The sequence below is a fragment of the Rhizophagus irregularis genome, chromosome 13, assembly GCF_026210795.1.
Source record: "Rhizophagus irregularis chromosome 13, complete sequence".
Lineage (NCBI taxonomy): Eukaryota > Fungi > Glomeromycota > Glomeromycetes > Glomerales > Glomeraceae > Rhizophagus > Rhizophagus irregularis.
Window position 1 is genome coordinate 1421010 of NC_089441.1, and position 24064 is coordinate 1445073.

The 24064-nt window shown below is 25.6% G+C and overlaps 3 protein-coding genes across 3 annotated transcripts; 2 read left to right on the forward strand and 1 right to left on the reverse strand.

Annotated features, from left to right (window-relative positions):
• Window positions 1–3092: 3092 nt before the first annotated feature.
• Window positions 3093–3968, forward strand: OCT59_004918 (uncharacterized protein; the record flags this gene model as incomplete). Its single annotated transcript, XM_066138027.1, has 2 exons — window positions 3093–3852; window positions 3925–3968. 2 exons carry the CDS (start codon window positions 3093–3095, stop codon window positions 3966–3968), a joined length of 804 nt encoding a protein of 267 aa, XP_065997212.1.
• Window positions 3969–7083: 3115 nt separating this feature from the next.
• Window positions 7084–7335, reverse strand: OCT59_004919 (uncharacterized protein; the record flags this gene model as incomplete). The annotated part of the gene is made up of 1 exon (XM_025331430.2): window positions 7084–7335. One exon carries the CDS (start codon window positions 7333–7335, stop codon window positions 7084–7086), a length of 252 nt encoding a protein of 83 aa, XP_025187767.2.
• Window positions 7336–10979: 3644 nt separating this feature from the next.
• On the forward strand, window positions 10980–12565 carry OCT59_004920 (uncharacterized protein). Its single transcript, XM_066138028.1, has one exon. The coding sequence runs from the start codon at window positions 10986–10988 to the stop codon at window positions 12420–12422; it is 1437 nt and encodes a 478-aa protein (XP_065997213.1). The 5' UTR covers window positions 10980–10985; the 3' UTR covers window positions 12423–12565.
• Window positions 12566–24064: the final 11499 nt, after the last annotated feature.

The window sequence follows — 24064 nt, forward strand, 5'->3', positions numbered from 1 at the left end:
TTTCGGTTTTTTTTATTGAAGATCTAAACCTAAGTTTAAATGAAGTAACTACACGCGTCAGGAAGATAATAAAGGTTTAGCTGTTAATATTAAAGCGCCTATAGTATTTACAAATAGGGTTTTAACAGATAAATCCAATTCTTTAAAAAATATTAAGTACGCGGCAATGTGTACATATTTGTTCCGGTAGGTAGTAAGTGATTGGCAAAGTGCGCAACGCCGCAACGTGGTAACGTAAGGTAGCTAAATTATGCAATCTTTATTTAAGGCATGTAATGTAAAATTATTTTTTTTTACTTTACGTCACTTCCTTTATATGAGGCGCAGAACGTATGACATAATGTATAGATCACATGAACAAAATGTTTTTCAAAAAGTACAAAAATTGAAATATAAGAAATATAATGAAAATTCGTATATTAATATATTTTAACTTGATGAACAATTTTCAATTAATAAAAATAGTCGATTTCATTCAACCAAAGTGGTGAAATTACGTTCTGAATTCAGAAAATAAAATACAAAAGTAAAAAGAAGAAATCTAGAAACTAATTGGCCGCTCCAATAAATAGTTTCCCACCCCCTCATTTTTGCCAAAAAATTGGATTTAAACAAACACTTTATATTAAATATTATTGGTCAATTAGCTTTATTAGTCACATGATTGTTTAAAATTTTTTGCAAGTTTAAAATTTTATTATAATCCTCCCCCTCTAATTTTCTTGTGCCATGTGATGTTAAACAAAACTATCTGTTGGATCGGCCTACTATGAATTGACAATTATAGATATTCATTGAATTGTACAATACCTATAACTTCACAATATATTAATTTAATATAAACAATGTTTAATATGCATTAGTTTGTAATAACAAAACTTAAAATTTTTTTAAAAAGGGAAAAGAAATTTCTTTTAGAATTGTAACGTAAACAATAAACAAATAAAAATGATAATCATGTTAAAATTATTGGCAGCCACTGGTGACTGATCATGTCGATTAGGACTTTTTACTATGACATAGTTTGTGTAACTAATTTTTTTTGCTCCGTGTACATAATAATATATCTATTTTGAAAAAAGGTTATTTATTATTCAGTTATAAAAATTCTTTTTATGCTGTTAAAATGGAACCTATTATGTAATTTTTACAAGAATAATATAAAAAATCTTGAATTTGCCATAAAAATTAATATTTAACTTGACTTTTATGAAATAAGTTTTTTGATTCTATGTAAAAATTTACTTATATTCAAGTAATTAAAAAGATATTTAGTTTTCATTACAAACTAGAATCTCTCTCTGAGTTAAAATCGAAAAAATAGGAAAGGTTAGGCCTAATGCAAGCTTTCATATAAATAAAATAAATCCTTAGAGACGTGTAAGTGACCATTTTTGTCGCACAAATTTTTTAATACCTTTCACATTCTGTAACATATATAGTATATAGGGAGAGTCACTTTACGTTACGTACTTTATATAATAGTGAGTAACACTAGCAAAACATGTTACTTATTTAGTCAATCTACGTTACTCACTTTTTACATACTACAATTGTTCCAAATTATGTGTAAGATAAATATTTGTCTGTTTTGTAATTGATTTAATTGATTGTTGTACCACGATTTATAATCAGTGTTCGTGATGGAATGTAATATTATAAATACACAATACTTATTAGTAAGAATATTATTCTATTTCTACACCTACAAATATAGAAATTTTATTACAAGAAAAACTCGTCTGTATGGTTACTTTCTAATTTATTATAATGCATTAGTTTTAAGATGTAACCTATTTTGAGATTTAAGCTATTATATATAAATAATAAAAAAGTTAATTTTATTATAGTTTAATTTTTTTGATATAGGTTTGACTTTGCTGCTACGCTCATTATATCTTCACTTAAATATTATATGACTTTTGATGTAATAAAAATATTTGAAGAAAAACTTTTAATAAAATAAAGTACTTTGATTTGATAATTAAAATTATCTGTAATATAACTTTTTTATTCAAGTCGTGAAATTTAATGATACTGTACATCTGTTATATTTATCCAATTACCGATAATCCAGTATAAAGAGAACGTATAAAAGGTTGGAAATGAAAAATTTGGCGTAGAGTTCTTATTTAACTGAAAGTTTTATATTAGAGAGATCACCGATTTCAAGAAGAAGTAATTGATTTAGAGTATGCTTTAAAGAGGCAGAATTTCTATTTCGAAATTTCAAAATATTTAGTTTATATATAATTGCACCATAATATAATTCTATTAGCAATCTTAGTTTTTTTTTTTTAAAAAAAAAATATTTTACTATAATAATCATATCCTAGATTATAATTTTTTTTAAGAGTTGCACCGGAAAATCGTATTATTATTTTGGTCGTCAAGTCGTCAAATTAACAATACCTTTTTACCCTCATTGTCATAAGATATATAAATAAATACGCCAATTTTTTTTTTTTAGCAAACGTGAAATTCCCTTTTTACAATTCACGAATATTAAATAAAATATTTTTAAATGTAAAATATAATAATGAGTCTAGTCTATATCGATCATAAGAAATGTTGTCCGTGGTGTAAAGAATGTGTTCCTCGTTGTATGATTGAAGGATGGACCAGCGGGAATAATGATGTTGACAAATTTATCAAGTATACAAATTATAACGCAAAAAATAACAAATGTCTTGAATGGATACCATATGATAGATTTGAAGGTGTTGAACAAATTGCTAAAGGTGGATTTTCTAAAGTATACTCTGCGACATGGATTGATGGTAAGGCAAATTATTTTAAACAAGATGATGGAAGTTGGAAAAGAAGAGAAACCGGGTCTATAAGAGTAGCCTTGAAAAAATTAAATGAATCACAAAATATTTCGGCTGAATATTTAAATGAGGTATTTTTTTTTACATATGTTTTTATTACTTTTAAATTAATCCTTAATATAAATAGTAATTAAAATTGTAATTTTTTTAAAATTTTAATTTATATAATAGCTCAAAATACACTGGAGATTTTATATTACAGCCACTAGTCCTTTAAGGCTTTATGGAATAACAAAAGATCCACAAACAAAAGAATTAATAATGGTTACACAATTAATAGATCAAGGAAATTTGAGACGTATTCTTTTAAATAATTTTAATAATATGTTTTGGCGTGATAAATTACTTTTATTGACCAAAATAGTTATCGACCTTAAAAATTTACATGATATAGGATATTCTCATAAAGATCTTCATAGTGGAAATATACTAAGGGGTCGTAGTGCTACTTTCATTGCAGATTTTGGATTATCAGGGCCATCAAATGAACAAAAATCAAATGATAAAATATATGGTGTATTACCTTATATTGCTCCAGAAGTTTTGAATCGAAAACCATACACATTATCTTCTGATATCTATAGTATTGGTGTAATTATGACTGAATTATCATCTGGAAAATCACCTTTTTATGAAAGAAAACATGATTTAAGCTTAGCATTAGAAATATGTAGTGGAATCAGACCTAAATTTGGAAAGGGAACTCCTGAAATTTATAAGAAATTGGCAAATAGATGTATGGATGTCAATCCTGATCAAAGACCAAAGACCGGTGAATTATTTGAGATATTAATGTTTTGGTATAATGCTTGTGATAATAATGAATATAACCAGGAAAAAGAGAAATTTGGTTATAAAGAAAAAGAAATTAAAGTTGTATTTGATGAAGCTGATAAAGAAATACCAAATATTTCAACTTTATATGAAATAAATCCTGATGCAATATATACTAGTAGAGTATTCACAAATAGTAATTTGCCAAACCCCATCAATTCTTCGTATCTTGATGAAAATAGTATAGGTAATGTGTTTAAACTCTTACTTTTATAACTTGGTTAATCCTACAACTAACAATTTTTATTTTTTTAAATAGATTGTCAAGATTCTAAATTACCTTATTTAGAAATTCCTAACTAGTTATAATCGAAATCAAAAATAGTTTATTGTGTGTTTACTAACAAACATTTTTATACTTATGAAATTTCAACTTATTATTCTTATATATTTATTTTATTAAATTATTATATTCGTCATCTATACTATAAATAATTTGAATTGTGTAACATGGGAACGCGTGATGTGTCTGCGCCCCTATTTTTTATTTCTTTGTATGAAAATATCGAAATATCGTGAACACGAACGTGATCACAAACTGAAACTCCCCCAGCGTAACCATCAAAACCATCAAAAAAAGCTCGGGCACGTGATTCATGTGATTTAACTGCGGCTAAGTGTGGCTAATTGCACTACGCAGTTATTGGTAAATTAACTTCCTAAAGTCAACACTAACTCCAAAGTAAAGTTTCAGCCTAAACTAACCTTCCTTACATAACCCTAAGATACTCCAATGTCTACGTTATCTTCAAGGATAAGTATTTCCGCCTAAAACAACTTTTCTTACCCTAACCCTAAGATACTCCAACGTCAATGTTATCTTCAAAGATAAGTATTTCAGCCTAAAGTAACTTTCCTACCCTAAGATACTCCACTCCAAAGATGATTGCTTTAGAATATAATGAAATTTTATAGATGTTAATTCATAAGAGTAAAACAAATTCTTTTAAATTAATAAATTAGTGTAATTATTTTATTAAAATAGAATGTAATATTAATTTGACAATAAAATTTATTCAATTTCAATTTATTAAAATACATTAATTTAAAATAAATTATTTTAAATAATGAGTGCTATCAATATGCCTTCCATGTTAATGGCATGGTTCACTTATTTTGCCTTACTAATTTTTGATGCAGACTAGTTTTGCTCTTCTAGAAGAGAAGGTAGCATTAATTAGGCTGTCAAATAACAGTTGCAGATTAGTTTGTTGAACTGGTATTATTGCTTACTTGGTGATTTCCAAGATATTAGGTTTATTCTACAGGTTTCATATTTCCTGCAAGTAGCTATTGTAAATAAAATAAGCCAACTTTTTTTTAAATTTGTATTCTTTGGTATTGGTAATGTAGACGCGAAAAGAAAGGAAAGCTTAAATAATAGCTTAAATAATTCGCGATAAATATTTAAATAGATCAGTTGCCACAAACTGCGCCGTATGTTGATGGTGTTACTGGGGAAGATCACAAACTGATAACAAATCACATGATAAACATAAATTAACCTATAAAATTTATTTTTACTTGTTTAAATACACGTTTTTTTACTGAATAAATATACAAAAGCCAATTACCAGTCTGGTACCTGTTACTTATATACTTATATCAACTTTGTTTGACTTGTAACAAGAATCTTGCTTTTTACACGTGTAAATGTGACACAAACTGAAAAACCCAAAAATAAGCGAAAAAGAGAATGCTTGCTATAGTAGAATTTATAATTTAAAAGACAACGGAAAACTTATACAATTATAAATTAATAAACTGAAGGAGTGTGATAAATATTTTGGATATTGTTCTAATTTTTGATGGATATTTTCATTTTTCTTTGTGTACGAAGTATTACAATACATTTGCAAGGTTAAAGAGGAAAAAAAACAAACACTTGAATTGAATTTAGATCATATGATTCCACAATTACTACACAGCTTCATCACATCCAACTTCTCAAATATTTATTTCTCCGCTATCAACTTCTCCTCCGCCAAGTTCTCCTACTCATGCTTCTTTTACTGAAGATTCAACCTATTCAAGCAGTAATTATGATTATTATATTACAGAATTCAATTTATTATACGGCCTGTAATGAAAAAGTGAGGTCAGAAAAGTGGGAATCTTTTAAAATTTTACGTTTATAGAATTTGAACATTGAAGACGAAATTCTAGAATTGGTACAAAACCAATTTGATCCTTTCATAAAAAAAGATAATATATCATCATTTATAAGGTACACACTACACAATTAATAGATAAAAGATTTTGGAAGATATTTTTATTAGATATTGTGAAATTTCCTTTGGCTTGTAGCTATAAAGCCATAAATAAACAACTTTCCATCTTAAATCTTCACTCAAGTGGTTGATCATATTTGAGGAAAAAATAGTATTTGAATATTGTTGAAAATTACAAGCGTGATCTCTAAAAAAAGATGTGGTCAAAACGGGTTACGAGGTGTGATCGCGTAAATAAATGTTGACCGACATTACAGTATGAGAGCGTAGTTTTTTGAATCTTAATATTAATATATCATAGCTTTTTATTTTTAAGTTCATTTATTGTTTTTGAAAATTTGATTACCTTTACTAACATCATCATCACAAAATTTATTAATTTCATTATTATTATCGTAACTACTTTAACATTTTTTGATGAAATTGCTCTTTATTTTTTAAAAATAAGTGTATGAGCGACATAAAATTGGTTTGAGAACAAGAAAAAATTTTATGAATCAGAAGGTTATGGTTACATTTGCCATTTGTAAATCAGAATATCTATTAGGTTCCTGATGTAATTTATTAAATAAATAAAAAAAAAAAATTTTTATTTTCATTGCGCGATTAATATTTTTATAAAAGTGATAATCGGCGAAATGGAATTCGGTGAAATGGTTTTCGGCGAAATGGCTTCGGCGAAATGGAATTTGGTGAAATGGGTTTCGGCGAAATGTAGTAATGTACCGTAACCCATAATGATACACCAACTAATCAGACTATGTAAATCAAAACTTATATGTATAAAGTGTCATAAAATTGTACGTATTATTAAAGATTTTTAACTTCTGCATGTTAATCGATTAATTCGAATTTTGACTTTATTTACTTTTTTTTTATTTTTATTTTTTATACAAATTATTATATAAGTAAATAAATTGCAATATAATTACTTTTCTTTTACATTTAAATAATTTTTCTAGCTTCTATAACTCTCGTTGCACTCTGCGAAACTACGATATGGTTGCCGCTTCTTTTGCTTTTGAACCTTTCTAATATTGGATATATTAATACTTTTAATTTTGGTTGCTGTAATTCTTGATTCACTATTTTGATGAGTCTTTTAAGATCATATTTGTTGAAAAGTCCTTCGGTTTTCTGCTAATGAATTATTATATTCCAAATTCGATTTTTACAAGTGAGGATATTCACAAAGATTTGGATTCATAGTGAATAGGTTCATCTTCGAATTTTGAATCTGTCAAAGCTTCAAATCGTGTTATTTCTGAATTATTTAGGTTTGTTATCAACTCTAATGCATTTTTTAGTTTCGGTTCATCCATCTCACTTATAATTTTATTGATTTTATGTCTTGCATCATTTTTCTTTGCTGCTAATTTTAGAGCTTGTATTTCACGAGCCTTTTTCAATTGTTGGGCACGGCGTGAGATTCTTCCCATTATAAATCCGAAATCTACAAGATTCAATTACAATGTATTTTATTAGTATTCATATAATAATAAATTCAAATATATACATGGCAACTTAAAAGCAATGCAACACCTTACTTTTTGAAAATGTTTAAAACTTTTCCTATAGGGAAACTGTTTAAAAATAGTTTTCTTGTTATTTTTGAAATACGAATATCTTCGTTATAAAAAAAAGGTCTATTACGTAAGAGCGGTAGTTATTAGAAATATATTCGTGAAATTAAAAAGAAATTAATGAGAAAGAATTCAGAGTAATTGAAGTTTAAAATTTATCAGTTTTAATGGGAAGCTTAATTAGAGTTTAACTATAATGGTAATAGTTTAATACGATAATAATATTGGCTATATAGTTAGAATAGCCATTGATTAATTATTTATAATTGTTTTATTCTAAATTAACGATTGTACTATATTTAATAAAATAATACTTACAACAAATATATTATTTACTACGTTTCTTTTTTAACCTACATTCATTATATATAGTGATTACAAACCACTGATTTCTTCAAATGATGATGCAAGTGAGCTTTTAAAGCACGGATACGCTAAAGAATCGTTGACTTACAAAGTTTTGAACATTTCTTTATAAACTTTTTAGTTTATCAAGTATAATGGAAAGACAAGTAAGTTATGCTTGATTCACTAGGTACATGAAACAAAAGAAATATTTCTTTCATATCAAAAAAATATTTTTTTTTTATTTTATTTTTTACTTTTTATTTTTTAATTCTTTTTTTATTTAGTATACACGATGCTCTTATATTACTTGATAGATACAAGTGAGATTTAAAATATATTAATAAAAAAGAATGTTTCTTTCGAATTTCAAAAATCAAATTATTTACAAGAAAAATACAGGTATACAATATGACAGTCATCTTCGATCACCTCCGATTTGTATAAGTAATTTTATAATAATTCACACAATACCAATTTCATACCAGCGCCTAATTTGGTGTATTTTTCAATAATTTTCATATTTCCGTCGTTTTTATCTAATCTCCTTTTACAAAATGCACTATCAAGGATCACAAGAGAAAGTAGTTTTCGTGGTATGCGTTTTTGTCCAATTTATAAAAAAGAAATGATTATCTTCGCTAGTTCGTTACACTTTGGACTAATAACAATATCAAATCCGAAAAAAAGAAAGGTAGAACAATTAGAGGTTGATGGAAACATTGACAATTTGTACGTTTCTAAAAGTCGAGGCTACATTGTAATTATTTTTGCTGCACGCGCTTTTAAAAAATATATGATCTTGTCTGGCCAAAGTTGTTGATCACGGATATGAGATTAGAGTTTAAGGGCGGGTGTGAAAAATTGATGAAGGAACGCGGTGTGCGAATCCAAAACCTAAGAGTTTATAATTTACATTATCTTTTAAAAATATCAAATATATATCCTAGTTAATATTTCTTCGTTCAAAAAATAAGGAAATTTCTAGGATATAACATAAAAGAAAACTATTATGTTTCCAGGATATCTAGCAGAAATCAATAAATTGTTTAGAAATATACCGAAATTACAAAATCTCGAAATAAATATTGTGTCGCCAGCTTCTGGATTTTGAACGGACTTCCCCTTTATGACAATATTTTAATACTAATCAACAAAAATTATGATGGAAACATTGGATATTATTTACTCATAATTTCAGGAATTCCAAAGTGTAATTTGGGTAATTTTCCAATTTATTTGTTTCCCTTTCCTTAATTATTATTCTAACATTCTTATGATATATCTTTATTAATAGTTATAGATACATGTATAATGGCAAATTAGCTCAACTTGCTCAACTCCGTGAAATATTGTAAATGAATTTATTTCTCTGGATAAATTTTATTCCTATTATTAAAATGTTGTTTAATTTTTATTACTAATATACCTCCTATTGCCCCAAAGATAGAGGTTGCAATTGGCACACCAATTTCTATATCTTTTTCTTTTTTACATTCAGGAGTATCGACATATTTAGCATAGCAAAGTTCTCCACTAAAATACGGTTCAGGACAATTAATGTTTACGAGATCATCAACCCTAGCTTGTATACGAAATAGAGGTTCCTTTATAACAATAACATCAACACCGATATATCTTAAAACGCCCAGATCTTTATTTGTAAAAGTGCGTACGGTATAGCTACCTTTCCCACTTTGGGATACCACTTGAATGAAAAGAGTTGAAGCACCACAAGGCATACTATAAATAAAAGGTTATATCAATATTAGAAGATAAGAAATTCAAGAAATGGATATTACTTTCTCATAATAAATTTGACCCAGCAATAAAATTTTTAAAAAAGTGCTGATTTCTGAATATAATTTGTTATCTGGGTTACCGAGTGGAACAAAATTCGTGATTACAAAATTATCATGAGAAACAAATCATTTTGTTCACTTGATCTTTTACTTACTCGGTAAGAGTCAAAGTTATATTTCCACCTCTCAATGCGTAGAAATTATCATCGAAATTCCAATTAATGTCTGTCCTCCTTACATTATTAGTGATCTTCTCACATACTGCATCAACATGGTAAAAAAGAAAAACGAAAAGAAAGAAAATAGGAAAGTATGCTTTAAAAATTTTGGTTGTAATCATGGTTTTAGTGATTTTCTGTTATAGTTTGTTTTCAGAGAGCGAGGCTATTTTCAAAAAATTTTATAAAAAAATTAATGAGTTGAATGACGCAAATTAGTATCATATTTGAAAGAATTTTCCATATTTTGTTTATTTTAAATCCCAAATTCGGATGGTGTTATTAGACCGAATATGAATATCATGTGAGCGGCTAACCAAACTTTTAATTAGGTCAAGAAACCACATTTAAAAACAATGAATATCACCAATTGATATACAATGTTTTGTTGGTAATTCCTATTTATGTCCATATACCCGAACATTAGATAAAGAAGTACGAATGAATATCATAAAAAAGGAATTCTTTATGGCATTCAAAATAATTTGACGACAATTTATGGAAATGTCATAAGAGAGAAAGTATATTATTAGTGTTAATAATTTATTAATATGTACAAATAAATAATCTGATATTCCTCAGTCCTTATAAATATATAATTATGTTATTTAATTAGCCTGGAAGCACGAAAGCCCGTGAAATGCGTCTAACTTTAATTGTGGGATCATCTTTAATTAATTTGACGATCACACTATCACTATATTTATGAATATATTGGCTATTGTCACGAACCAATGACTATTGCAGATCATGCTTTACATAGAGGAATTGTATTTATCAACAAACTTTTTATATTATTTGCAATTAAACTTTTGATATTCAATATTCTGATATGTCGGTCAAACAAAGTCGTCATGAATAAAGTGATATCAAATGATGCAATTATAAATTATGCCCTTAATGTTTTCCTTAAAATACAATCATGTTACACCCATAAAATAATGTAAACACTATCACGTGTAAGTACATGACTTCTTTGTCAATATGTACCAGTTTTGTACCCCTTTTCTAGGAGGTCCACTTTTACGTTTGTAGTACAGGTCTTACATAATAAGATAAAGTAACGGACTCGGCACACTTTTTTATTTTATTTTTTTTTCATTTTGTCACCCCTTTTTCGTTTTTTTTTTTTTAAAAAAAAATGTCTAGTCTTCCTGCTGACTGTTTAAACGAAATTTTTAAATATTTGGAGGATGATAAAATTACTTTGAATTCATGTATACTAATTAATCGCCTTTGGTGCCAAATTTCAATTAGAATTTTATGGAGAAATGTTAATGATTATAGTACTTCAAATTTTAGTACTTTAATTGCTTGTCTTCCGAGCGAGTCCAAAAATATTTTAAATAAACAAAAAATTATTATTTCAACCCCAACTTTAGAATTTCCGACTTTCAATTATGCAACATTTTGTAAAATTTTATCAGTTAACCAAGTACATGAAAAAATTATGGAGCTTTTTAAAAATCAACATTCTCTTTCACGTTATAAAATTAAAAAAAATACACGTATAGTGGTACAAGAAATTTTTAAAATGTTGATGAATCAAACCTCTTTAAAAAGTTTAGATTATGTTCAAATGTCAAATGTAAATTATAACGTTTATCCTAATTCAAAAGATTATTTTAAAAATCTCTCAGAATTAATTTGTAGTTCAAATCTTTCCCCTGAATTTTTTTGTCATCTATCTCAAATATGTCATAATATACAATCACTTACTATAAAACCTAAGAGTAGTATTTCAAATGGATTGACTGATTTGATTTCTGTTCAAAGAAATTTAAAATATTTTGAATTATATTATTATTTGGAACATCTGGATTATAACGAGAAGAAATTAATTCCTTTGTTAATTAAAAATCTTCCTGATTCTTTACCCAAATTAAAACTTCATATGTTCAATTATATTTCATTATCGTTAATTGCTAGATTCTCAAATTTACAAGAACTTGAATTATCATCTAATTATGATGAGGATGTTTTTCAAAAGTTTGAATATTTACAATATGTTATTTTCCCACAGTTACGATCTTTTAAAATTAGATATGGATTTCCAAGATATGAGCACTTAATTAAATTCTTAGAAAACAATGGGAAAAATTTAAAAGAATTAAACTTATTTGATATTTCATGCGAAAGCGATGATTCATTAAATTTAGCTATCGCTAAGTATTGTTCAAACCTCAAAAAACTTTCTACGGGATTTAAGTATAATGAATTGGAAACATTAAAAATAGTTTTTAATAGTTGTCAATATTTAGAAAGTATTAGTATTTGGTGTGGAAGTGAATATTTTGATGAAAAGGAAGCATTGGAGGCAGTTTTGAAATATTCACAAAATATTGTTGAATTAATATTATATTTTCAATTTGATATACAATCTAAATTACTTTCAAAAGAATTGGAAACATTTCTTATAAATTGGAAAAATCGCATACCACAAAAATCACTTTCATTAGTGATCGTTTCTGATGATGGTTGTAGAAGCTTAGATAAATGTAATAAAAATATGAAAATAATTGAAAAATATATTGAATTAGGAGTTATCAAGAAATTTTCAAAGTTAAGATATTTGTAAATTCATATTGGTGGATTTTTTTTTCTATAATTGATTCAATTTTTATAATTTTAGAAGAAATATTCTCTACTTTTATATTTTTGAATTTCTTATTAACATTGTATCGATAATATAAATAAAAAATAATAATAAAAAAATATTTGAAAAAATAAATTTTATTATATATTAACTAAATGTGAGTAAGAGGCGCTGCTGGCAATATTCATCTTGGTGATGAAGACTTGACAATTGCCTTAGGAGTAAGAATGATTTAGGTATTTCTTTTTAAAAAATTGCCATGATACTTTTCTTGCTTGTAAATTGCCACAGATTTTTTTTTTATTTGACAAAGATATAGAAATAATACAATTTCAAAGAAAAAATATTAAACCTATATTACACAAAGTACGTTGAAGTCGGCCACTTATAATGGAATTAATTAACTATCAGTAGTAAACTAAAGACTAATAAACTTCCTATGTAGCGTTGCCACCCTCCTCCTAGTCCAAACCAGCCTTGTTCATCACCTCCACGTGCACACCTACCTCTATACAACTATCCTCCCTATATATAACATTATTACAAGGAAATGTACTATCTAACATTATGGAAATCTAATATATTCCTTCTGAAATACATATTATCCCTAATATCTTATATCTAAATATTTTTGATATTATTGTCTTTTATTAATTTTTAATTTAACTTTGTTGTATTATATAAATTTTCTAATTCCTTGACTACTTTACACTTAGAAATTCAATTCTTGAAAAAAATAAAATTGATAATCATATAAAATATTAATATAAAGATATATAATTTCCAAATTATTAGGGATAATATGGATGTGACATAAGGCTTTTCTAACATATTAATGTTTACTCAATCATAAGTCTTTGACATATCTAATGCTAATATCCATAATTCTTGATTGTATTCATTGAATTGTCTTAATGCAAATTAAAAATTTTTCTGTTATAATTTACAATAAAAATAATAATATTTTATGAATCCATAAATATTGTTAATACATTAAAAGTTAATATTTCACAAATAATGACTTCCAATCTACTTTGCAATGATGACACCTATAATTTCACATTTGTTGAAATTGTGAATTGATAATTTCCAGTTTCTATAAAAACTAGAAAAATGATCATTTATCGGAGCTTTTTTTTTATAGGGTCGGTTGCATTTTCAGTCGGGCCTTGTATAAAATTTTTGGATTTATTTTTAGGTCGAACACGTACTAAAATTTTAATCAACTAGCCCAGTGGCACCGACAAAAATTTTGCACATACTTTTTAATCATCACAAGCAGCACACCTCACCAGGTTTCCACTGTTTATATTTATCTGAGGGACTCGTTTTTTTTTAAGTAGGTAAAATATTATTTGTCACCCTTATTCGTCACTGATTATTTCACGTGTTCGTGCATAATGCCGTAATGCCGGCCCTATCGCGAAATTTTTGTCGGTGCCGCACTGCCGCGGGGGTAGTTATTTTAATCAACATTTCTGCGCCACAAAAAATATTATTAGGTAGGATCCTCAGGTAAGGAGTCTTTTCTTGTTTTTATTACATTTGTTGGCACCATGATGCTATTTGTACAGGTGGTACTGTAAGGGCTGATTGATTGTGGAATGATTTAAAATATTGAGTTTAATTGAATAGAGGAGAAGAAAGTTAAAAAAGAGAATGAGATAGGGAATGGAATCGAAAATCGAATCTTTCCAAGATTTTTCTTATAGACGACCAACCTGACTTTGAATCAGTTTCTAATTTCAGCAAAAATAATCAGCACTTGGCCGGCATGAAAATTACTTTGGAGTCAGGTTAACTTATATGTAAAAAATTGTTGAGAATCGATTCTCGAGAATCGATTTTATTATGTTTTTCGATTTTCGATTAATCGATTCAAATCCCTAGAATGAGAATAGAAGATAAGATAAAGGTTTTTCTTAATACATATTTGCAATAAATTGAGATTAAATAATTTATATTTTTACCATTTTATGATTTATCGTATATATTGTGAGGTCATTTAGTCGTTACATCGTGTCTGAAAAAAATAATAGTATTCATTTTGTAAAGAAAGATATTAATATCTGTATAAAAGCTCACTTTTTAAATTTCATCTATTATCTATTTTAATTTTAGAATTCATTATTTGCCAATAAAAATTATTAATATTCGGTATATTATCTGATTATCTGTATAAAATTGAAAGTAAATTTAAAGATACAACCGCAATTTTACTTTATTTAATAAAAGGTGCAATAAAGAATTGTAATAATTAGGCGCAAGTAGTAGATTTCGCATTAGTGATTTTAAAAAACTGTATATGATAATTCTAAAATTTTAGCTATTAAATAAGAGTCTGATTGTATTGTAATCTAACGTAAATTATTTACACATCATTTTTTATGAGATTATTTTAACTAAATTGGTCTTTTTAACGATTAATATAAAAATTATGAAATGTTCAATTGCTAACTATATAAAGGTTAGCCTTTTAATTTTCTCGAACTTTCTCACGTTAAATTTTGTATTATATTTCCTGTTATTATTTATAAAAAAAATTGAATTTGCAGTTCATCATATTTGAATGAATATTCCATTACATTATCTGGATGCTTTATTATTAGAAACTGGAAGATCTATCCAATACTGACGTAGTAATTAATAAAGAAAGATTGTAAGTATATATATTAATATCTATCGTCAAATTGGCTTAATTTTTATTTAATATATTTTTTAAAACTAAAAGATAGCAAGTATTTATTTTATTTGAAGTATAATGAGTTATTTAATATCCAAATGAATCAATATATTTAAAAGAATTCTATTAACCTACATTACGTAAATATGAATTCATTATTTCTTAATGACTTGATAAACTTCGTAATCATCTACATTGAAGAATTTTTCTGGAATACCATCAATTTTAGGATAAGACAACGCTGAATTACGTAACCAGCTTCCGTTTGACCAACATAATAAGTCTGTACCTCCACCAAATCCCGGTCCATATGCAGCTAAATTTCTTATAGAATTTTGATCCCCATTACTGTAACTTACTTTTGCACTTTTTGTATCTGTCCCATCAGTAAATAAGTATATATAACTATCTTTTGTAGATTCAACTTTATTACTTGAATTCCATTTAAGTGGATTATACCCTCCAACTATTTTTTTTGAATTTGAGATTTTTACTATGACTATGGTGGGCCCCTTGTTATCACATTTAGCATGAAATGCTGCGGGTGTATTACCATCTCTACTAGCACGATAAAGTAAATTAAAATTATAAGGAATATTCACATAATAATGCAAATTATTTTTCTTATCAATCCAACTAGCAAAAACAGCAAAATGATGGTTTTTAATTAAAATTGAATCATAATCACAAATATGTTTTGGTATTCTAGTAGACTGAATTTCGACAATATTTGGTTTCCTATTCGGTGCAATATAAAATTCCACCAGATCTTTAGTTAAATCTTTTGGTAATAATTTTTTTAAAGGATATATTTTATCAAGAAAATCATCTGAAGAGATATGATAATATCTTACTAATGGAATTAATCCATGAAGAGTTCTCTCTATAATTGTAATATCCTCCTTGTTCCATTTTGTGATATCTTTTGAAATAGAAGGATTTTGGGCAAGACCCCATTTTAATAAACTTTCCCAAATGAAAATTTCTTCCAAATCTAAATAATCCTTCTCTAAAAGTAATTTTAATAAGGGTGCTTTTAAACTAGTAAATTTATCAGATTCAAACAATATTTTGGGTTCTTGACAAATTTTTTCAAGACAATGATTCCATAAATCTGTGAATGATTCATGTTGATAAACTGCTTCAAGAATTCCTCTAGGATCCTGCTGTAAAAATTCATCTTGATTTTTGATCAAATAGTTTTGAATATAAGAGATTAAAGATTGAATATTAAACTCATCCACCACAATCAAAAGTTTTAACACTTCAGGACCTTGTAACTCCTTCAAATCAATTTTTCCACAATAAATAAATCTAAATAATTAAAAATATACGTATTAAATATTTTTTACGACGCTTATTTTTTTAAAGAATTTATCACTATCTTACATTACCTTAGAATAATTTTAAATAATTGAGCTGAAAGGTTAGGTTTCTTAAAAATAAATTTTCCATCCTTTTTTTCTGCCAATTCATTAGAGAATGCAGTACTAAAATATTGTGACCTTGTACATAAAATATCTGAATGAGCATGTAATTCTCTTATATTTTCATTTTCACCAGCATAGATAATAACGTCATATCCTTTTTCAGTTGTAAGCAATTTTTCCAAATCGTTAACAACTTCTTGAACAAATTTTCGAGACATTTTTTATAAAAGGTTTTTTTTAAAAAATAAAAAGAATTTTATACAAAGAGTGAGTCAATGAATATCATTTTTTGACTTTATTACTTGATTTTTGTATGACTGTGATTGAACTTTGGGTAATAAATTTGACGAATGAAATGATTTTCATATGATAGGTAATCACATGGAGTAAGTATATCGAGAAATGCGGGACCGTCCCTGGACACCTTGTCAGTAATGTCAATAATTTAATGTGTAATTATTATTTGTCTAATTAAAATATAATATAATGATAATAAAATTAAAAGTGAAAATGAATTAAATAAAATAAACGTGAAAAATAAAATAAATATTTTACATCAATTTGATTAATATTTCCCAATGAAAATTTACAATTATTTACTGATAGACTTGGCCATTTGTTAGTTTTGGGATATAACATATTGTTGAAGGATCAATTGGATAAAAAATAGTCATGTTACAATTGTTACATGTTTGTATTAAATCATTATCATTTAATCTTGTTATGCCAGTTGCAGAACCAATAAAGAAATTTAGTGCAGTAGATTCTTTATAATTAAAATATATAGGATTATGGAAAGTTAAACTGGTATTTTTTTTATAGATAAAAAAATAATAACCCTTATATAAGTTTTGTTTATTGAAATAGTTGGGAAATTTTATTTTATTATATGTGAAAATATCTAAATTTTATGGGAAATTTGGGGAATTTTTTAACATGTGTAAAATTATACTTTGTATTTATTATTATATAAAATAATAAAATTGTTTGATTGTCTAAAAGTTAAATCTGACAAGTATATAAAAATTTATTAGTAATTGTTTTGGGATTTTGTTGATTAGCTAATACAGTAAATTGTCAAATGAAAAATATTTACAAATTTTTCTCATTATTTTAATAATTGTATAAAATAAAAATAATAAAATAATTATGGTACATTTTTTTTATAAAGATTAATAGATAAACAATAATTGAATATTATTTTATTATTTATTTAAGTAAACATTAAACATAGCAGTTAGCTTTATTACTGAATAATAAAATTTTATTATAATTAGTCTATAAAAATCATGTTTTTAATAAGGTTTTGCACAATTTTTTCTTAAAAATAATGTATTTAATCTATATAGGAATATGGGAAAATGCACAATAATTCCATATTATAAAATGCACCATTTGCATGATTTGACTATAATTTACACTGAATTTATGTTAATTTGATCATAGAACTTACATAATTTGAGCATAAAATTTATAATCTGGTCAATGTATTAAAATTACAATTATTAATATTAGTTGTATTTATATGAATTTGGTTTTAAATAATAATATTTTATTAAATTTTTAAATCAAATATAAAAATAAAACAAATCCCTAGTATCATTTGATTATAATTAGCCAACAATATACATCAGCAAATTTAATATGGCATATTATTACGAAAATTTACACCTGCAAAATACTCCATAAATTTACATAACCTTCAGATTCATATAACTTTATACATGTCTTCTTTTCTTTTCTTTGTCTAATTTATTTTTGATCTTTATAGTATCTATGGCCAAAAACACTTTTTTCCTCTGTCTATCAAATTTATCTCACATTTTCAATAGTTCAATGAATTCTTTTTCTTCCGTTTTAATCAAAGTATCTATGATTTCAATCTTTTCATTAAATATATTGTCTTTATCTACTTCTTCATTGTAATTTCTAATCCAATTATTTTAACTTTGATGTTATTTAATGTCTCATAAGGTTTATTTATACCCTTTTTCATTCCTTTTTTTTGATCATTCTACTGTTCTCTCCTTCTAAATATATTAAACATTCATTATTATCTTTTTTCTTATTTATATTCCTTTCACAACCTTTGCATTTGATCAAATTTGGTGAAGTATTCCTATCTATTTCTTTTTCTTTTACCACCCAAATGTACTCTTTTAAAATTTTTACTTTTTGATTGTTTTTTATCCTGTCCAAAAACTGGCAAACCTGTGCTATTATTCTAAGTTATTATTTCATTTTCTTTTGTTTTATATTTTCATCAAAATAATTCATATGAATCATTCTTTTCATTATATTTTCAAAATATTTATTTTAATTTTCCTTATATTTGAATTACTTCTTGTTTAATTTGTTTAAACCACTTCAGTATACTCTCTTTTATATTTTCCCTTTTCTTTGCATAAATGTTTCCATTTCATCAATGTTAGCCCATTGGCTTCTAAAAGGTCTTCTAAATATAAAACATTATTCTCTTTTCAAGAATGTACTCTTCTTCTTTTTCATTAATCAGATCTATAATCTCTGTTCTCCCTCCTTTTATAATGTGATTTGTATTTTATCTCTTATTTCATGATTGCACAGGTAAATATCTTCTTCATTTAAAATTTTTATTGCCATCTTAATCCAATTATTTTTATCTTTTCCTATATTATAATTATATTCTTCTAAACATTTTGCAGTCCAAATAATTTTTTGCTCTTGTGCCATTTTAATTGCAAAAATTTTCTTTAATTTCTCATTCCCATTCACTTGGTATAATATATTTTTACATAACATTACTAATTGATGATCATAAATTGTTTTAACTTCTTTCATAAAGTGCACTGTTTTTGCTAAACCTTCTCTTTTTTTAATAATAGCACTAATTCTCATCATCATTTTTGTGCATTCTTGTTTACTAAGTACAATCACTGCTAATTGATACCCTATCCTTGGAATTATTACCATATTCCAGACCGCAATTATTTGTTTTCCTTTTTTTGAGTCTCCATAATTATACTGTATTATTTACTTGTATGTCATTTAATATATAAATAAATCTGTAATATTTTTTATATTTTTCTGTAATATTATATCCCAAATTATTTGTTAATAATGGCCACAATATATATACCATACATAGGATGGGAGAAATAATCTCACTTTGATCAATTCTGATATTTATATTGTTCAGATCTGTACTCTGTTATTACTTGATTTTTTCTGTTTAAAAATAAATTAATTATAAATGTAATAAATCATTCAACATACATAAGTCATACTTAGATCTTGTAATAGGATCCATAGTTCTTAATTCATCTAAAATATGAATTGTTTCAAATGTGATTTCAAAGGTAAACCAGTAAAAAATAGGTTCTGGTTCTTCTCTCTACAGAGATAGTCATATAGGTGGCATGAGTGAATTTTTGTTTGTAGGTGTAAGTAATACATATATAAAATAGAATTACAATTATAACATGAATGAGATAAAATTACAACCAGAAACCAATTACTTTTACAAATGAATTATTGCCCATTCTTTCTGCCTGGAATATATTAAAAATTGTTACCAACATTGTTCAATCTATTTTTAGGATTTATTTCAGGCAACTCAATTTGTAAAACATTTTCTTCACAATCCTTCTCTTGTTTTTGCTATCCTTTCACTAATATCAGTGATTAGTTATTCTCTAAAATATCTTAATAATATTTTTATTTAATAAATACAAAATAAAGCTTTCCATATTGTATTATAGGTCTTCCATTTCTTCTTGCAAAGATTCTTCTTCCTGTGAAGATGACACATAATCATCAAATAAATTTTCTCTCTTTTCAATTTTTTGCTAATAAAATAAATTCAGTTAATAAATATTCACATGATTACAAATTTCAAATTTTGGAAACTTACATAATTTCAATTACCTCTTTTCTTGTATTCACCAAGTTCAAATTACAATGAAATAGAGAATATTATTGCCTCTTTTCATTTACTAGGAATTACATTAAGTTTAATACATTGATATGTAAAGATATATATACAATTTTCTAATACTTTGAAGTTTTATTACAGTATTTAATAGGATATTTGAGATGATTCAACTGCTTTTTTACTAGGTAATTGTTCTATAGTTTTCATCCATTTATCAATCCCTACCATTCAAATTGTAAGTATCTTTTGTATACAACCTATTTTTATTTTTAAAAAATTTATTTTATTTGTTGGTTAAAATTAAATTATTATATATTATGAAATAACAATAATAATAAAAAAATTCACATTGTTTATTAAAATTTCATTTTCTGTTCTAATTACTTCGCCATATTCTTTGCATAAGTTCAAGATAGTTGAAAGACTTCATTTAGAAACAGCACTTTCAGTAAATTTGATTGGCAAGTTTACATTATTTGGTAAAACCATTAAAATTTTATATATTTAAAATACATTGCTGGGATTTTTCCAGCCAGTTATATTATATACTATTGCAATTCCTTCTGGAGAGGTATCTGAATAATTCACAGGAACTGTTGTATATAATACTTTTACTTACAATTTTTTGAAAAGATGATGCAAGCAGATATTATTATTAATATAATCAATTTTGACTTCATCAAGTACAAGCTTTTCAGAAATATCTAAAAAGTGGACTATGATTAATATGTAAAGATTTAATTTATATTGTTATATCATATATAATTTTCACCTGCCAATCATTATTTTTGCTTTTATTCATTGCATCTGCTATAATTTGAAAATGAAGAGTAATTTCTCATTTTCGACTTGTACTGTATATAAAATCTTATCTATTTTATATAATATTAATGGCTTGATACCTATTTCATCAATTATGAAATTAAATCATTTTTCTTTGATTATTTTTATAATTATCACAAATCACAATGCTCTTAATATGCTTTTAAATATATATCTTCAAATCAATTTCTTTTTTCCTTTTTTTAGATTATTTTTTGGTTTTTCTAACAAAAAGTAGATGTATGAAAGAATCAATATAATCAGTGGAAAATATATTCATAAATATCTAATTTATAATTGGAGATAATCTATTAATGATTGCTGTTAAATTATTGTTTACATTAATTAATACATCTTTATGATATCTATGGTTTAATTTGTTGTATTCATCAACTTCATATTCTTCAAATGATAATAAACATATTCTCTTATATGAATACCAATCAATATAAAGTATGTTGAAATTCTCCTTCTTTATTTGTTTCCTTAGAATTTATATGATATTTTTAGAGGAATTTTGATAGGCACTTCATATATTTTATAAAGAGTGTCCATTATTGCCAATGAAGTCTTTTCCTTCATTGCATTGTCTTCTGTTTTAGTCCATCTAGTCCATCTTGCTTTACACCTGATTGCTTGCAATATCATTGAACTCAATTTGATAGTGTTTAAATAATTCATAGAGCACTAGATTTGGTAAGTTAAATACTTTTAATAATTATAAGCAAGTTTATAAGATTCTTTCTATAAACTTTACTATTCATTCTTGTTTAATTAATTACATCATTTACATTATTTTTGAATTTTTTAAAAAATTTCTGTATTCTTCTAGCATGAATTATTCCATTACTTTATACATCTTCTCATTGGTTGAATAAATTGAATGTAAGATCATTTTACAATTGATTTCACTACATTCTAAAGTATAATGAATAATTTATATATTCTGATGATAACATATTAAAATAATCTCTTTGGATAGAATTTTTTTTCATTTAGTTAATCTCCACCAGTATTTTCTTAACAAATTTATACTAATCTTTTAAGAGCTTTGTCAAATCAACCTTTCTATGTAAATTAACTGACCAAACATATTATAACAAATTTTGTAAGTTATCTTACATAATTTTCCTGCTATAGGAAAAAGTTGTGAAAAAGTTAATAAATTTTAAATTGCATAATACAATTTCTTATTAATTTCTATTTTATTCCTAAACTAATATTTTGCCTAACAAAAATATGTACAAATGATGATTAAAATAGTACTGATGTTGAAGTTAAAATTTAGATAGAAAATAAATAAAATAAATAAGTAAATAAAAAAATTTTAGTAAGATACTTTAAATAAAGTAAACATATATCAAGTTTACCATTTGAATCTTTAAAGATTTTTGAGTTTAAAATTGATAAGATTTACTCTTCTTTCAACTTGGGCAAATAGCAAAATTATTTTGCCACTTTTCAAAATGAAAAAATTATTTAAGTTTAATATAATAAAAATAAAAATCTAGGCAAAATTGTTAATTTATAAAAAAATTAATTCAAATCTAATATTTAATACTATTTCCATTTGCTGCAATAGCTATAGACATTAATTTAAAATATTCTGAGAGATTATCATTCCATGTATTCTTAAGAGTTTCAATATTAGATTAACTTAATTATCCTATTACTACAGCTGATATTTGATCAACCCAATATCAACAATGACTTTTTCAATAACTGATGACAGATATTCTGTGGTATGTGAATTTTCTGATTAGTTGATACAAGAATTTGATAATTGAATTCTAGTACAATTTCTATAAATTCATGATAAATGTCATTTGGCCATTCAGTTATAAAGTAGTACAGTCACTTAATGTCATTATTCCTTGATTCAGTGAATGTGCTTTGTTATTTATGGCATAGTTCTACAAGAATCTTCAGAATCAATAGATAATGGTATGTTAAATTAACTTCAATATCCTCATCAGCTGTATGGTGGTGAAGTATAATGACAAATTATCATTTTCATCTCTATCCAAAGATTTTTAATTAAAACTTTATGCTGGCCAATTAAGTATCACAATTTCAGCATTTTTTTGCTCAGCTATTGCAGCTTTTGAATAATGTGGTGGGGTTTTTTCTAGAAAGTTCCCATCTTTTTTTTTCCTCTCAAATTCTGAATTATTTTTATCAAATGACTTTTTTTTACCAGATTTTCTGAAGTCTTAATATTTATTAGTAATTAATATCTACAATTATTGTTTATAAAAAAATCTGTACTTCCAGATGCTGCTCCATAAAAGTTTTTCAGTCAGTAATATGGCCTTGTGGCAACAATGTGTCAGCAGTCTTTTTTACTATTTTTGTAATTACTGGAATTTCTCACCATCTATCTAATTTAAAGGTTGAGTTGTAGTACCAAGCTGATTTTATGCTGCCAGCTGCTGTAATAACATTTGTAGCATCTTGGCCCTATAAAAATTATTTGGAAAAATGATCACATTTCTGAGTTTCTTCATAATAAAAACTAGAAAAATGATCATTTATCAGAGTTTTTTCCAGAATTTTTTTCATAGGGTGGTATCAATGGTAGTCAGACATCATCTACTATTGCAAATTATTCACTATATTATCACCTTAATCTTTACTCTGGTTGTGATTCTTGTCCTTATTATTACAAAATTTTTCATGAGATTGTGTATGAGATATAATATTTACTGTATAAAGAATGGCATATAAAGATGACAATAACTTTAGTTTTGAACAAAGAAAATTTAAAATATGTGTA

Coding starts and splice junctions, on each gene's coding strand:
- OCT59_004920 (XM_066138028.1), top strand. CDS start 10,986: ATGTCTAGTCTTCCTGCTGACTGTTTAAACGAAATTTTTAAATATTTG.